The 14,050-nt window shown below is 33.8% G+C and overlaps 2 protein-coding genes across 4 annotated transcripts in view; both read right to left on the bottom strand.

Moving 5' to 3' along the window:
• Positions 1-471, bottom strand: part of LOC134845598 (cysteine protease ATG4A-like) — a 245,316-nt gene extending 244,845 nt beyond the window's left edge. Inside the window, exon 1 of the mRNA XM_063862567.1 lies at positions 461-471. The gene's annotated coding sequence lies outside the window, so the exon portion shown is untranslated. The remainder of the gene's footprint in view (positions 1-460) is intronic.
• The window catches only part of LOC134845595 (major facilitator superfamily domain-containing protein 1-like), a 42,259-nt gene that overhangs the window by 9,200 nt on the left and 19,009 nt on the right, over positions 1-14,050 (bottom strand). The window contains exon 1 of one of the 3 annotated variants that reach the window (XM_063862561.1): positions 867-1,644. The exons of the other annotated variants lie outside the window; for them this stretch is intronic. Within the exon in view, the coding sequence (XP_063718631.1) occupies positions 867-948 (82 nt within the window). The 5' untranslated portion in view covers positions 949-1,644. Of the gene's footprint in view, positions 1-866; positions 1,645-14,050 lie in introns of those variants that run through there. 3 annotated transcript variants of the gene reach the window in all.

Genomic DNA, 14,050 nt, shown 5'->3' with positions numbered 1-14,050 from the left:
TCAAGGAAAGTCAGGGCTAGTAAATCGAAAAAACTTCAAATTAAATTAAAACAAAAACAGCACAACAAATCCGTGATTTGGGAGCTCAGAGCTCAGCCGAAAAACATGATCAGAAAACGAACATGATCAGAAAACGATTGGCCGACAATTTTTTTAGAGCGGAATAATTTCTGTTTAAAAAAACGGCTCTTTTTCCTTTCCCCGTACCTAACATCAGCATCGATTTCATGGTGTAACGAGTGATTTTACAAGGTTGAGTATGAAGACCAAATATGTTTGTCATGTACTAATTAGTGCAGGTGGGGAAAAAGAAAAAGAGCCAAAAAAACAAGTCCTGGCCGATTCGAACCGAGTTTTGTCGTATCAGGCAAAGTCGTTACCTCTGAGTCAAGTGTACCGGAGAAGCTAAGACATTAGAATTCATAATTAATCAAGCAATCAAATGATTTAAGTGATTTTGTTTAATAAGTTGTTAACCTGAGAAAGTCTATATTCCGATTTGATAACGCTTGCTTATTGCAAACGTGCAAAGTGGTGCTCAAACATAATAAATGATCTACCTATCTTGAAAAACGATACTGCTAAATTTGAATGCAAGACTTTGGTCTTTAAATGGGTTCAAGGATGCCATTTTCAGCAAAAAAAGCTCTAGTAAAATCGACTGAGGAAAAAACGATTAAATTTGTACACCGCAAAAAATTACTTAAGAATAAACTTGTCAAAACTAAAATAATTATAAGCAATTATGAGATATTTGAGAAAAGTGGAAAACTACGAGCCATTTGTTTTCAATAGAAAGCTCAGTAGGTTACTAATATGAAAGTTATCACAAGATCAAATCTTGCGGGGATAAAAATAAAAATTACTTTTTCTTCTGAAGTTGACATCAAGTGAATTGTTGTGAAGTAACGGGACCAGGTCCTTGGACGATATTTTCAGACTGACCATAATCGTTTATTTTCACTGAATAAAAAAACAGTCCAGTTTCAGAAGTTCATTAGAAGATAAAGAAAAATCCAGAGGACCGAATTCAGCTGAGTGGCTTTTTAAGCTTAGTAATAAATGTTAAGTTAAGTTCAACAATTGAGCAAATAAGAGTTAAATTCTGTCGAAACATATGGACTTTCTTACAGGAAATTGAAGCCTTTTTCATTGAAGGTTCAACGCGATTGTAAAACTGCAGAGGGGACGCAAAAGAAAGGAAAACTTACAATATACCAATTCACTTTTTCCGCAGACGTAATGAGAAAAACTTCCCCATAGTTACACCGGCGAAATTTAATTTTAGACTAAAAACAGTACAATTGTTGCTATTATTAGAGCAAACAAAAAATTCCCTTTTCAGATAGGAAATGTTGTCTGCTTTGTCAACAGAACAGGGTGATTAATCTTTTTTATCCTACGTCATTACAAACCAACGTCAACAATAAAGGTGAAATCATTACTAATGTTTCCACTCACTCCAAAATCTTCTGATTTAACCAGCTGAAAATAACGTTGGGTGGTTTATAGAATTGACGGAAAAAACGGCAATAGATGTTCAAGAGGCGCTATAAATTGACGCTACTTCATATTCAGTGACGCTATATTATAAAACAATTAATTTCCCAAATGGTTGCCTTCAATTGCTCTTTTCCACAACACCCACACCTTTCAAATTTTTAAAACAGTTGTTTGACGTGTTATTAAGGCTAAACGCGTAATGTTACAATTTAAGGAATGAAGAACAAATGTTTTCACAATTGTTGGTTTGTTCACGATGCCAAGATTCATTGTATTATGACAACGTTATAGGTGTTTTTTTTTTCTTCAAAATTTCAATTAAAAGGTGGGGTAGGAGAGTGGAAAAGAGCCCCTCGCTCTTTTCCAGTTCCCTTTTTAATTTTTTCTGAAATTCAATTTAGGAAAGCCTATGTAAATTGGCTTTTGATGTTCTTAATTGGCATAAAACGTGTCATCGTGAACAAGAGAACCCATTTTCAGAACAATGCTAACATGCAAACTGACGTATGAATTTTTAAACAACTTCACGTTATTGTTTTACATGGGGATAAGAAAATGGAAAATAGCCGAGTCTCTTTGTTATATCATTGAATCCAGCACCTTAAAACTAGCCGAAATTCATGCAGGGGTAGTTTTAGGATTTTAGCTAAAAGGGAGAGAGTGGAGCTGATTTGTTCCTGAAGTTCAAAATTCTGTTCCTGAAGTTTAAGTTCATGAATTGTCGAATTATATGATTAAGGATTTAAAAAGCTCAGGTGATTTCTAACTACAGAAAGAGAGAGAGAGAGGGGGGGGGGGAAATAGCAAATTTTTAGTGATATCTATCTTTATCTCTATACAAAACCAGACTATTTTGCAGAACTTTTCATCCCTTGCATTTCTCAATTTCTGATTTAATCAAGTTTACCTTAACGAAACAGTTTGGCTTTACTTGTGAGTCGGGGGCGCCAATGTATACTGAGTGCGATAAAGTAAACTCTGAGGCAAAGACAGCGCAGGTAAAATGCCGCTTTTTCAACTGCCTATTAAAAAAGCCCAAAAACACAAACCTCCTCAGAAGAAAAACCTGAATCCGGCTCAGAGAAAATTTCTTTAAATAATCATTCAAGATTAAATAAATTTCTTTAAATAATTCGGTTCGGCAGAGCTCAAAAATTTGAAATAAGTTGTTTAAAAAGAGGTGAAACATTTTTCAAATGGCCGTCCCGTTCTAAAAATCTTTGCACACAACACCGCTGTAAGCATCAGAGAATCCACTCAACATTTTATCAACAGTTGTTGAACATCGCCAGATAAAAGCATTTAAAGTAAAAACGAGAAAATAAAAAACTTTAAGGCGTAGTCGGTGGTAAGTTAACATCAACATAACAACTAATGTCGAATCGAAATGCGTCTGTTGGGCAACAGGTCAATGGGAGTTGGAGAATTAAGGAGATGAGTCCTGCAGAAAAAAACTTGACTGAGAAAAATCTTCTACCTAGAATACCTTTGCTAATCTCTGTCCACAACCAAAAAATTATTTCACTGTTGGAAATTTTTCAGCTATTTTCTCAATTTGAAATCAAATTTTTAAATTAAATTTAAAAAAAAATTAAATTAAAGTCCTCAAATCAAAAAACTTCAATCCAGTTCATCGTTATCCCTCTTTTCCAAAGAAACATTGGAAGCGTTATTGGCTCTTTTCGATATTTAGACACATTTGAATTTCAATTTTGAAAAACTATTTGTTTCACATACCTTGCATCGTAACGTAATACCAATACCACGTGTTTAGCCAAAACAGGTCGCGAATCTGGGCCCTTTTGATTTACACGAAACCTTTTTTCAAAGCAATTTTCCGTGCTCTGATGTTATGGCTTCATGCAACACGCGAGTGATTAAAAGAAAAAGAAGAGGATTCATAAGAATAGTCTCAATTAATCCAGCAAAAAATCATAAAAATATGGCAAAGTTAAAAAATAGCCAATCAAAGATTAGAAAAGATTAATGAACGCAAGTAAACATAAAAAAACACTGACTTTGTTGAAAAAATCTAAGTTGCAAATTTCAAAGAAAAAATAGATTTAAGATATTTGAATTTCTAGAACGAAATATGATTGGCGCTTTTTGGAAAGTGCTATTTACATCACTTTCAGCAGATGAATTTCAATTAAATCAAAATGCGCATATGTACCTAAAGGCATTCATAAATGCATCAATATGTAAGAATGCACATCTGTAGTTATTAGAGACTTTCATGCACATTGTAAGACTTTTTCCTGAAAAAAAAAACAAAAATGAGCATGACCTATATAAGAGTCTTCACTAATATCATTAGTTTTAATTACTTTTAAGAGATGATTGGGATGAGACTTTCAATTTTTGGGTCTGTGTGTGTGGAGCGAGCGGTGGAGGAGAGGGCTAGGGGAAACCGTAAATTTAAGTTCAATGGGAAATTTAGAACCCAGTTTCAAAACCCTTGTTAATCATTGCCCACAAACAAATAACCATTTCATTGTTAGACATTTTCGGCTAGTTTTTAAAATGATTTCACACATCTAAATTAAGTTAAATAGATGATTCAAAAGGACAATAATGGTTTCGAACACGTCAGTTCTTCCGCATACATGAAAGTCATTCTCAGACTGAAAGTTTCCAATCGATTTCATCGTTATCTCTCTTTTCAATAGAAACATTGGAAGTGTTCTTCGCTCTTTTCTATATTTAGACAAAATTGAATTTCAATTTTGAAAGAAAAAAAAACTTTTTTAATGTCACAACGTTAGGAAACCGTTTCTATACCTTGCAACGTAATACTACACGTTTAGCTGCAACATGGCACAAAATTGGTCTCTTTCGAACTTCTCCAAAATTTCTTTTCATAGCTTTTTTACATGCTCTGCTATTCAAAAGGCATCTTCGGCGCCAATATATAATTAATTTGAAGAGGAGCGCGCGCCGAAAAAACGCAATTTTCGCTCAAAAAATTTCCAAAAGATGTCCAAAAACGTCGTTTTTGAGCTGTTTCTTTTCAAAAACTTGCCTGCGGCACAGACAAATTAATAAAAATAGGGTCTTTACAGTGTTCTGGAAGCTCTCGGAAAACCAATTGTCTGCCTAAAAAATAAAGATCGACAAAATTTTGAAAAATTTTATGAAAATCCGCCCCTCTAGAAAATCCTAAATCCCCCTGGTGAAAACTATAACTTATTTTCTTCAAAATTAAAACTACCTTCAACTAATTTTAATTTTCTAAGCAAATCGGGGCAAAAAACAATCGATTAAATTTTTAATTCAAATTTTCTTTTCAGATTGCTTCCAGGCTAAAATTTCTGCAAATACTCTACGCAAATACTCTCTATTTCTCTCTCTCTATACTCAATTTCTGCAAATACTCTCTATTTCTGCAAATACTATATAAGGCTTCAAAAATTAGTTTTAACAACAGAAAATTTAATTTTTAACAGCTTAATGGACAGATTTTTCTTCAGTTGCTCTTTTTAATCACTCATAAGTGTTCTAAAAATCAAAACTTTCAAAACGGTTTTTCTCAATTTTGTAATACCGATCAAATCAAGAGTGAAAGGGGTCTCTCATGATCTTATGATAAATCACTCAACACAATCTGCTATGGAAAGCATCAGAAAAGTGGAAAGCATTTCCACAATCTTGTATACCAAACTGTTTCAAGTAGATTTTCCAATCTTGTGGAATATCCATTAGTTTCAATTGTGTCTATTTTTCTCACTCTCATTTTTAACACTATTGAAATCCAATTCAATTAAAAATAAGCAGCTGGAGAAAAATTAAGGAAGTTTTAAAAATTTATTCAAATTCACCAATAAAACAATAGTCGGTCTGGTTTCTATGCAATAAAAGAATAGTCGGTTTTTATGTAATGAGTTCAAAAAGTTGTACCCACATTTAGCTATGCAAAAATTTGTGATAAAAACTTTATGAAAAAAAATCGAAATAATATTTCAAATTTTGTTTTCATTTTTGCGGAACAGGGATTTAGCAACTCGCAACACTATTTTGTTTTTCTGAAGGAAATGCCCGAATTCAAAAGTCCTTCGCCCTAAATTGTTGCAACAACTTTTTATTTTGCAATTGTTGTTGTCAAAACTTCCTGTTTTTATTAGAAAAGGTGATTGTATCAAGTGAAAAAAGCAAAACAGAGCGGAAAAAAATATGTTTACACTGTACAAAAAAAAACACTTGGGAGTTCAGCTTTCCATAAAATTTCCTTTTTGATTTTTCTGCTAGAGTTTTAATTGCGATCTCACCCTTAAACGCTTTCTTTGAGGTAGTCAAAATTTACTTGAAAAAAAACGGACCCTACACCATAGTTCTTTCCAGTCACTTCCATTGACGTGAAACAAAAACCTAAGCACAAACGCCTCTCAATTTTGGTTCTGAAGTTTTTCAAAATGGTCCTTTTCTAACGTTAACTTTCATGTTGAATCTTTTCAAAGTTTGCTCATTAACGGCATTTTCTTCTCAAAAATTGTGTACGCCGCAGAAATTTTTGCCACCAAAATGCCCACTCTGAACTTCAGCAGACTTCAAAAAATTTGAAACCACTTGCCTCAACACATTTTTTGAAAAACTTCCACCCATCAGAAAAACTGGACGGAAAAATAACTTTAGAACTGAATTACCAAAATCACTAGAATAATATATACAAAATCGACCACTATATTGAAATAAGCTTTCAGGAACATTTAGCGAGCGGTAACTAAGTCAATAAAGCTAAGTCGATAAAATTCTAAAACTCTAAGACGCCTACTCTTCTGTTTTTCTCCTGGGGAAATGGGTCGGGGGAAGGGCCCTTCAAACGACCCAAAATTGTGAATTTGGTCACTATGTCGTCAAAACATAATCCGAAACTATACAGGCCGAAAAAAGCTTTGAAGCGAAAAACAATGAAGGTTATTTAATCGAAAAACTTGCAACTACAACGAACATCACAGCTCGTAAAAATCCGTGAAATGTGAACTAAGCCAAAAAACAAAACAAAAATGATTTTTTTTTGCAACGGTATGTTTCAAGGAAAGTCAGGGCTAGTAAATCGAAAAAACTTCAAATTAAATGAAAACAAAAACAGCACAACAAATCCGTGATTTGGGAGCTCAGAGCTCAGCCGAAAAACATGATCAGAAAACGAACATGATCAGAAAACGATTGGCCGACAATTTTTTTAGAGCGGAATAATTTCTGTTTAAAAAAACGGCTCTTTTTCCTTTCCCCGTACCTAACATCAGCATCGATTTCATGGTGTAACGAGTGATTTTACAAGGTTGAGTATGAAGACCAAATATGTTTGTCATGTACTAATTAGTGCAGGTGGGGAAAAAGAAAAAGAGCCAAAAAAACAAGTCCTGGCCGATTCGAACCGAGTTTTGTCGTATCAGGCAAAGTCGTTACCTCTGAGTCAAGTGTACCGGAGAAGCTAAGACATTAGAATTCATAATTAATCAAGCAATCAAATGATTTAAGTGATTTTGTTTAATAAGTTGTTAACCTGAGAAAGTCTATATTCCGATTTGATAACGCTTGCTTATTGCAAACGTGCAAAGTGGTGCTCAAACATAATAAATGATCTACCTATCTTGAAAAACGATACTGCTAAATTTGAATGCAAGACTTTGGTCTTTAAATGGGTTCAAGGATGCCATTTTCAGCAAAAAAAGCTCTAGTAAAATCGACTGAGGAAAAAACGATTAAATTTGTACACCGCAAAAAATTACTTAAGAATAAACTTGTCAAAACTAAAATAATTATAAGCAATTATGAGATATTTGAGAAAAGTGGAAAACTACGAGCCATTTGTTTTCAATAGAAAGCTCAGTAGGTTACTAATATGAAAGTTATCACAAGATCAAAGTTTGCGGGGATAAAAATAAAAATTACTTTTTCTTCTGAAGTTGACATCAAGTGAATTGTTGTGAAGTAACGGGACCAGGTCCTTGGACGATATTTTCAGACTGACCATAATCGTTTATTTTCACTGAATAAAAAAACAGTCCAGTTTCAGAAGTTCATTAGAAGATAAAGAAAAATCCAGAGGACCGAATTCAGCTGAGTGGCTTTTTAAGCTTAGTAATAAATGTTAAGTTAAGTTCAACAATTGAGCAAATAAGAGTTAAATTCTGTCGAAACATATGGACTTTCTTGCAGGAAATTGAAGCCTTTTTCATTGAAGGTTCAACGCGATTGTAAAACTGCAGAGGGGACGCAAAAGAAAGGAAAACTTACAATATACCAATTCACTTTTTCCGCAGACGTAATGAGAAAAACTTCCCCATAGTTACACCGGCGAAATTTAATTTTAGACTAAAAACAGTACAATTGTTGCTATTATTAGAGCAAACAAAAAATTCCCTTTTCAGATAGGAAATGTTGTCTGCTTTGTCAACAGAACAGGGTGATTAATCTTTTTTATCCTACGTCATTACAAACCAACGTCAACAATAAAGGTGAAATCATTACTAATGTTTCCACTCACTCCAAAATCTTCTGATTTAACCAGCTGAAAATAACGTTGGGTGGTTTATAGAATTAACGGAAAAAACGGCAATAGATGTTCAAGAGGCGCTATAAATTGACGCTACTTCATATTCAGTGACGCTATATTATAAAACAATTTAATTTCCCAAATGGTTGCCTTCAATTGCTCTTTTCCACTACACCCACACCTTTCAAAATTTTAAAATAGTTGTTTGACGTGTTATTAAGGCTAAACGCGTAATGTTACAATTTAAGGAACGAAGAACAAATCTTTTCACAATTGTTGGTTTGTTCACGATGCCAAGATTCATTGTATTATGACAACGTTATAGGTGTTTTTTTTTTCAAAATTTCAATTAAAAGGTGGGGTAGAAGAGTGGAAAAGAGCCCCTCGCTCTTTTCCAGTTCCCTTTTTAATTTTTTCTGAAATTCAATTTAGGAAAGCCTATGTAAATTGGCTTTTGATGTTCTTAATTGGCATAAAACGTGTCATCGTGAACAAGAGAACCCATTTTCAGAACAATGCTAACATGCAAACTGACGTATGAATTTTTAAACAACTTAACGTTATTGTTTTACATGGGGATAAGAAAATGGAAAATAGCCGAGTCTCTTTGTTATATCATTGAATCCAGCACCTTAAAACTAGCCGAAATTCATGCAGGGGTAGTTTTAGGATTTTAGCTAAAAGGGAGAGAGTGGAGCTGATTTGTTCCTGAAGTTCAAAATTCTGTTCCTGAAGTTTAAGTTCATGAATTGTCGAATTATATGATTAAGGATTTAAAAAGCTCAGGTGATTTCTAACTACAGAAAGAGAGAGAGAGGGGGGGGGGAAAGCAAATTTTTAGCGATATCTATCTTTATCTCTATACAAAACCAGACTATTTTGCAGAACTTTTCATCCCTTGCATTTCTCAATTTCTGATTTAATCAAGTTTACCTTAACGAAACAGTTTGGCTTTACTTGTGAGTCGGGGGCGCCAATGTATACTGAGTGCGATAAAGTAAACTCTGAGGCAAAGACAGCGCAGGTAAAATGCCGCTTTTTCAACTGCCTATTAAAAAAGCCCAAAAACACAAACCTCCTCAGAAGAAAAACCTGAATCCGGCTCAGAGAAAATTTCTTTAAATAATCATTCAAGATTAAATAAATTTCTTTAAATAATTCGGTTCGGCAGAGCTCAAAAATTTGAAATAAGTTGTTTAAAAAGAGGTGAAACATTTTTCAAATGGCCGTCCCGTTCTAAAAATCTTTGCACACAACACCGCTGTAAGCATCAGAGAATCCACTCAACATTTTATCAACAGTTGTTGAACATCGCCAGATAAAAGCATTTAAAGTAAAAACGAGAAAATAAAAAACTTTAAGGCGTAGTCGGTGGTAAGTTAACATCAACATAACAACTAATGTCGAATCGAAATGCGTCTGTTGGGCAACAGGTCAATGGGAGTTGGAGAATTAAGGAGATGAGTCCTGCAGAAAAAAACTTGACTGAGAAAAATCTTCTACCTAGAATACCTTTGCTAATCTCTGTCCACAACCAAAAAATTATTTCACTGTTGGAAATTTTTCAGCTATTTTCTCAATTTGAAATCAAATTTTTAAATTAAATTTAAAAAAAAATTAAATTAAAGTCCTCAAATCAAAAAACTTCAATCCAGTTCATCGTTATCCCTCTTTTCCAAAAAAACATTGGAAGCGTTATTGGCTCTTTTCGATATTTAGACACATTTGAATTTCAATTTTGAAAAACTATTTGTTTCACATACCTTGCATCGTAACGTAATACCAATACCACGTGTTTAGCCAAAACAGGTCGCGAATCTGGGCCCTTTTGATTTACACGAAACCTTTTTTCAAAGCAATTTTCCGTGCTCTGATGTTATGGCTTCATGCAACACGCGAGTGATTAAAAGAAAAAGAAGAGGATTCATAAGAATAGTCTCAATTAATCCAGCAAAAAATCATAAAAATATGGCAAAGTTAAAAAATAGCCAATCAAAGATTAGAAAAGATTAATGAACGCAAGTAAACATAAAAAAACACTGACTTTGTTGAAAAAATCTAAGTTGCAAATTTCAAAGAAAAAATAGATTTAAGATATTTGAATTTCTAGAACGAAATATGATTGGCGCTTTTTGGAAAGTGCTATTTACATCACTTTCAGCAGATGAATTTCAATTAAATCAAAATGCGCATATGTACCTAAAGGCATTCATAAATGCATCAATATGTAAGAATGCACATCTGTAGTTATTAGAGACTTTCATGCACATTGTAAGACTTTTTCCTGAAAAAAAAAACAAAAATGAGCATGACCTATATAAGAGTCTTCACTAATATCATTAGTTTTAATTACTTTTAAGAGATGATTGGGATGAGACTTTCAATTTTTGGGTCTGTGTGTGTGGAGCGAGCGGTGGAGGAGAGGGCTAGGGGAAACCGTAAATTTAAGTTCAATGGGAAATTTAGAACCCAGTTTCAAAACCCTTGTTAATCATTGCCCACAAACAAATAACCATTTCATTGTTAGACATTTTCGGCTAGTTTTTAAAATGATTTCACACATCTAAATTAAGTTAAATAGATGATTCAAAAGGACAATAATGGTTTCGAACACGTCAGTTCTTCCGCATACATGAAAGTCATTCTCAGACTGAAAGTTTCCAATCGATTTCATCGTTATCTCTCTTTTCAATAGAAACATTGGAAGTGTTCTTCGCTCTTTTCTATATTTAGACAAAATTGAATTTCAATTTTGAAAGAAAAAACTTTTTTAATGTCACAACGTTAGGAAACCGTTTCTATACCTTGCAACGTAATACTACACGTTTAGCTGCAACATGGCACAAAATTGGTCTCTTTCGAACTTCTCCAAAATTTCTTTTCATAGCTTTTTTACATGCTCTGCTATTATGGCTACATGCAGCATGTGAGTGATACAATGATGAAGGAGAGGAATAAGATGAATAGTCAATTTGCTCATCAAGCAAACGTTCTTTGGCTCTTTTCAGTCCACATCCCGCCCTCCACATTTCAAATTTTTAATTTTCTCAGCTGTCTTACGTGTTATTATGGCTGAATGCGTGATGTTACGATGTAAAGTATTGAAACAGTCATCTGTGATTGGTCAATTTCTAGGCATGGTTGTTTAGAACCATAAAACTCTAAATGAAATTGTAATTGCTATATTCGAGAAAAAGTGAATCAATATCTACTAATGATTTTTAACTTTTAAATTGACAACTAAATAACGCGGTGAAACAAAGGTTGTTGATTATGACTTGACCGACTTTAATGAAAAATAAATTATAATAAATTCTTTTTATTTTAAACTTCAACACCTACTATTATGAAATGAAGAACAAATTTGGGACCATGTGAACAATTCCCCCCCCCCCCCAAAATGAATAACGGTGATAAAGTTCACTTGGCTATTTTGTTTTTACGCAAAATGAACGATGCGAATTTTCAACCACCCAGGATGCAGTATTTTCGAGAAAAAGGATATAAATTAAATTGCGTAAACATTTCACCTCTTTAATAGCCGATATCGCGTTAATAGCGCGAAATAGATCGCGAGTAATTGTCCCAAATTGGCTATCTATAAACCCCCATAACTTTTTGTAAAAAGATCACAGGTGAAATACTTTTTTAATTTTGAGCTCAGGGCAACAATGCCTTTCGAAGGATATACAAAAATCAGTCAAAAATGTCTAGTAATACAATAAATTTTTAATAAATTTTCGTCTTTTATTTGGTTGAGGAGGAGAAAGTTGAATTGGTCGATGTTGGTGGAGAATGGGCTCTTTTCCAGTCCCCCCTTTCAAATTCAAAAAACTTATTTAACCTTGTCATAATGCAATGAAATTTGGCGTGGTGAACAAATCGACAACTGTGCACAAATTTGAGCTCTTTTCCAGTTTCCCACCCCCCTCGAAAAATTACAAAATAAAACTGTTCAAAAACTGTTCACACGGCACTTTGCATGTTAAAAATGCTGTAAAAATTTGTTCACCTGTTCATGCTCACACGTTTGAACGCAGTTTATATTATAAAAAGTCAGTTTAAATAGACTTTCATATATTGAATTTCAGAAAATATCAAAGGAGGGGGACAGGAAAAGAGCCCAAATTTGTTCTTCATACATTACAGCGTAACATCACGCATTTAGCCGCAATAACACTTAAAACAAACATAAAACTCGGTATTTTGAAAAGGGGGAACTGGAAAAGAGCCGGAGAATGTTCAGATGGGCCCAACTTTACTTTGTTTACAATAGTTAGTTTTGGCTCTTTTTTTCCTCCCCCCACCTCACAGGAACATCATTATTAAGGTGTATCGAGTGGTTTTACAAGGTTAATTATGAAGACCAAATGTGTTTGCCATGGCCTCATTAGTCCGTATATCAATTTTAATAACATGGGAGCAAATTTTTTTATTTAAAAAATTTTGCAGGTGCGGGAGAAGAAAAAACCTTAGTTTGTTCCTAATGCAAAAGTTCATTAGTAGGACAAAGTAAAATTAGTTTTTCAAACTGAAATTCAAATGTGAGGGAAAGTGGAAAAGAGCCCGTTCATTGTACTATGACCACGTTGAATAATTTTTAACAGTTGAAATCGAAGCGTTTGTGCGTGGGTGTAAAATGTTAACTTGAGTTGAGCCTCCTTTGGAAAAGAGAGACATTGAATAAAAAGAAAACAAAGGCTTCAATGAATGTTGACGGGAATAATATTTTTAATTGAATTAATGTATATGACAATTAAAATCAGAAAACGAACTTAATTAAATAACTGGAGAGCTAAATGCAAACGCTTGGTACTATGACACATATTTAATGACGTTAGTTGAATTTTAACACGTGGGTCTCAAATTTCAAGGTTAAGTGGCAAGGTATACATAAAAGAAAGCGATGTATCTAGTTCATTGTAAAAAGCATTTCAGGTGAACCCAGCTCACTTTCGAGTAGAGCTGGAACGATTTACAAACGGAAAGATGTCAATTAATTTCACCTCTTTAATAGCCGATATCGCGTTAATAGCGCGAAATAGATCGCGAGTAATTGTCCCAAATTGGCTATCTATAAACCCCCATAACTTTTTGTAAAAAGATCACAGGTGAAATACTTTTTTAATTTTGAGCTCAGGGCAACAATGCCTTTCGAAGGATATACAAAAATCAGTCAAAAATGTCTAGTAATACAATAAATTTTTAATAAATTTTCGTCTTTTATTTGGTTGAGGAGGAGAAAGTTGAATTGGTCGATGTTGGTGGAGAATGGGCTCTTTTCCAGTCCCCCCTTTCAAATTCAAAAAACTTATTTAACCTTGTCATAATGCAATGAAATTTGGCGTGGTGAACAAATCGACAACTGTGCACAAATTTGAGCTCTTTTCCAGTTTCCCACCCCCCTCGAAAAATTACAAAATAAAACTGTTCAAAAACTGTTCACACGGCACTTTGCATGTTAAAAATGCTGTAAAAATTTGTTCACCTGTTCATGCTCACACGTTTGAACGCAGTTTATATTATAAAAAGTCAGTTTAAATAGACTTTCATATATTGAATTTCAGAAAATATCAAAGGAGGGGGACAGGAAAAGAGCCCAAATTTGTTCTTCATACATTACAGCGTAACATCACGCATTTAGCCGCAATAACACTTAAAACAAACATAAAACTCGGTATTTTGAAAAGGGGGAACTGGAAAAGAGCCGGAGAATGTTCAGATGGGCCCAACTTTACTTTGTTTACAATAGTTAGTTTTGGCTCTTTTTTTCCTCCCCCCACCTCACAGGAACATCATTATTAAGGTGTATCGAGTGGTTTTACAAGGTTAATTATGAAGACCAAATGTGTTTGCCATGGCCTCATTAGTCCGTATATCAATTTTCATAACATGGGAGCAAATTTTTTTATTTAAAAAATTTTGCAGGTGCGGGAGAAGAAAAAACCTTAGTTTGTTCCTAATGCAAAAGTTCATTAGTAGGACAAAGTAAAATTAGTTTTTCAAACTGAAATTCAAATGTGAGGGAAAGTGGAAAAGAGCCCGTTCATT

Source organism: Symsagittifera roscoffensis, chromosome 5 (assembly GCF_963678635.1).
Source record: "Symsagittifera roscoffensis chromosome 5, txSymRosc1.1, whole genome shotgun sequence".
NCBI lineage: Eukaryota > Metazoa > Xenacoelomorpha > Acoela > Convolutidae > Symsagittifera > Symsagittifera roscoffensis.
Note: the sequence above shows the minus strand (reverse complement) of the source record. Positions and strands in the feature narration are given on the sequence as shown.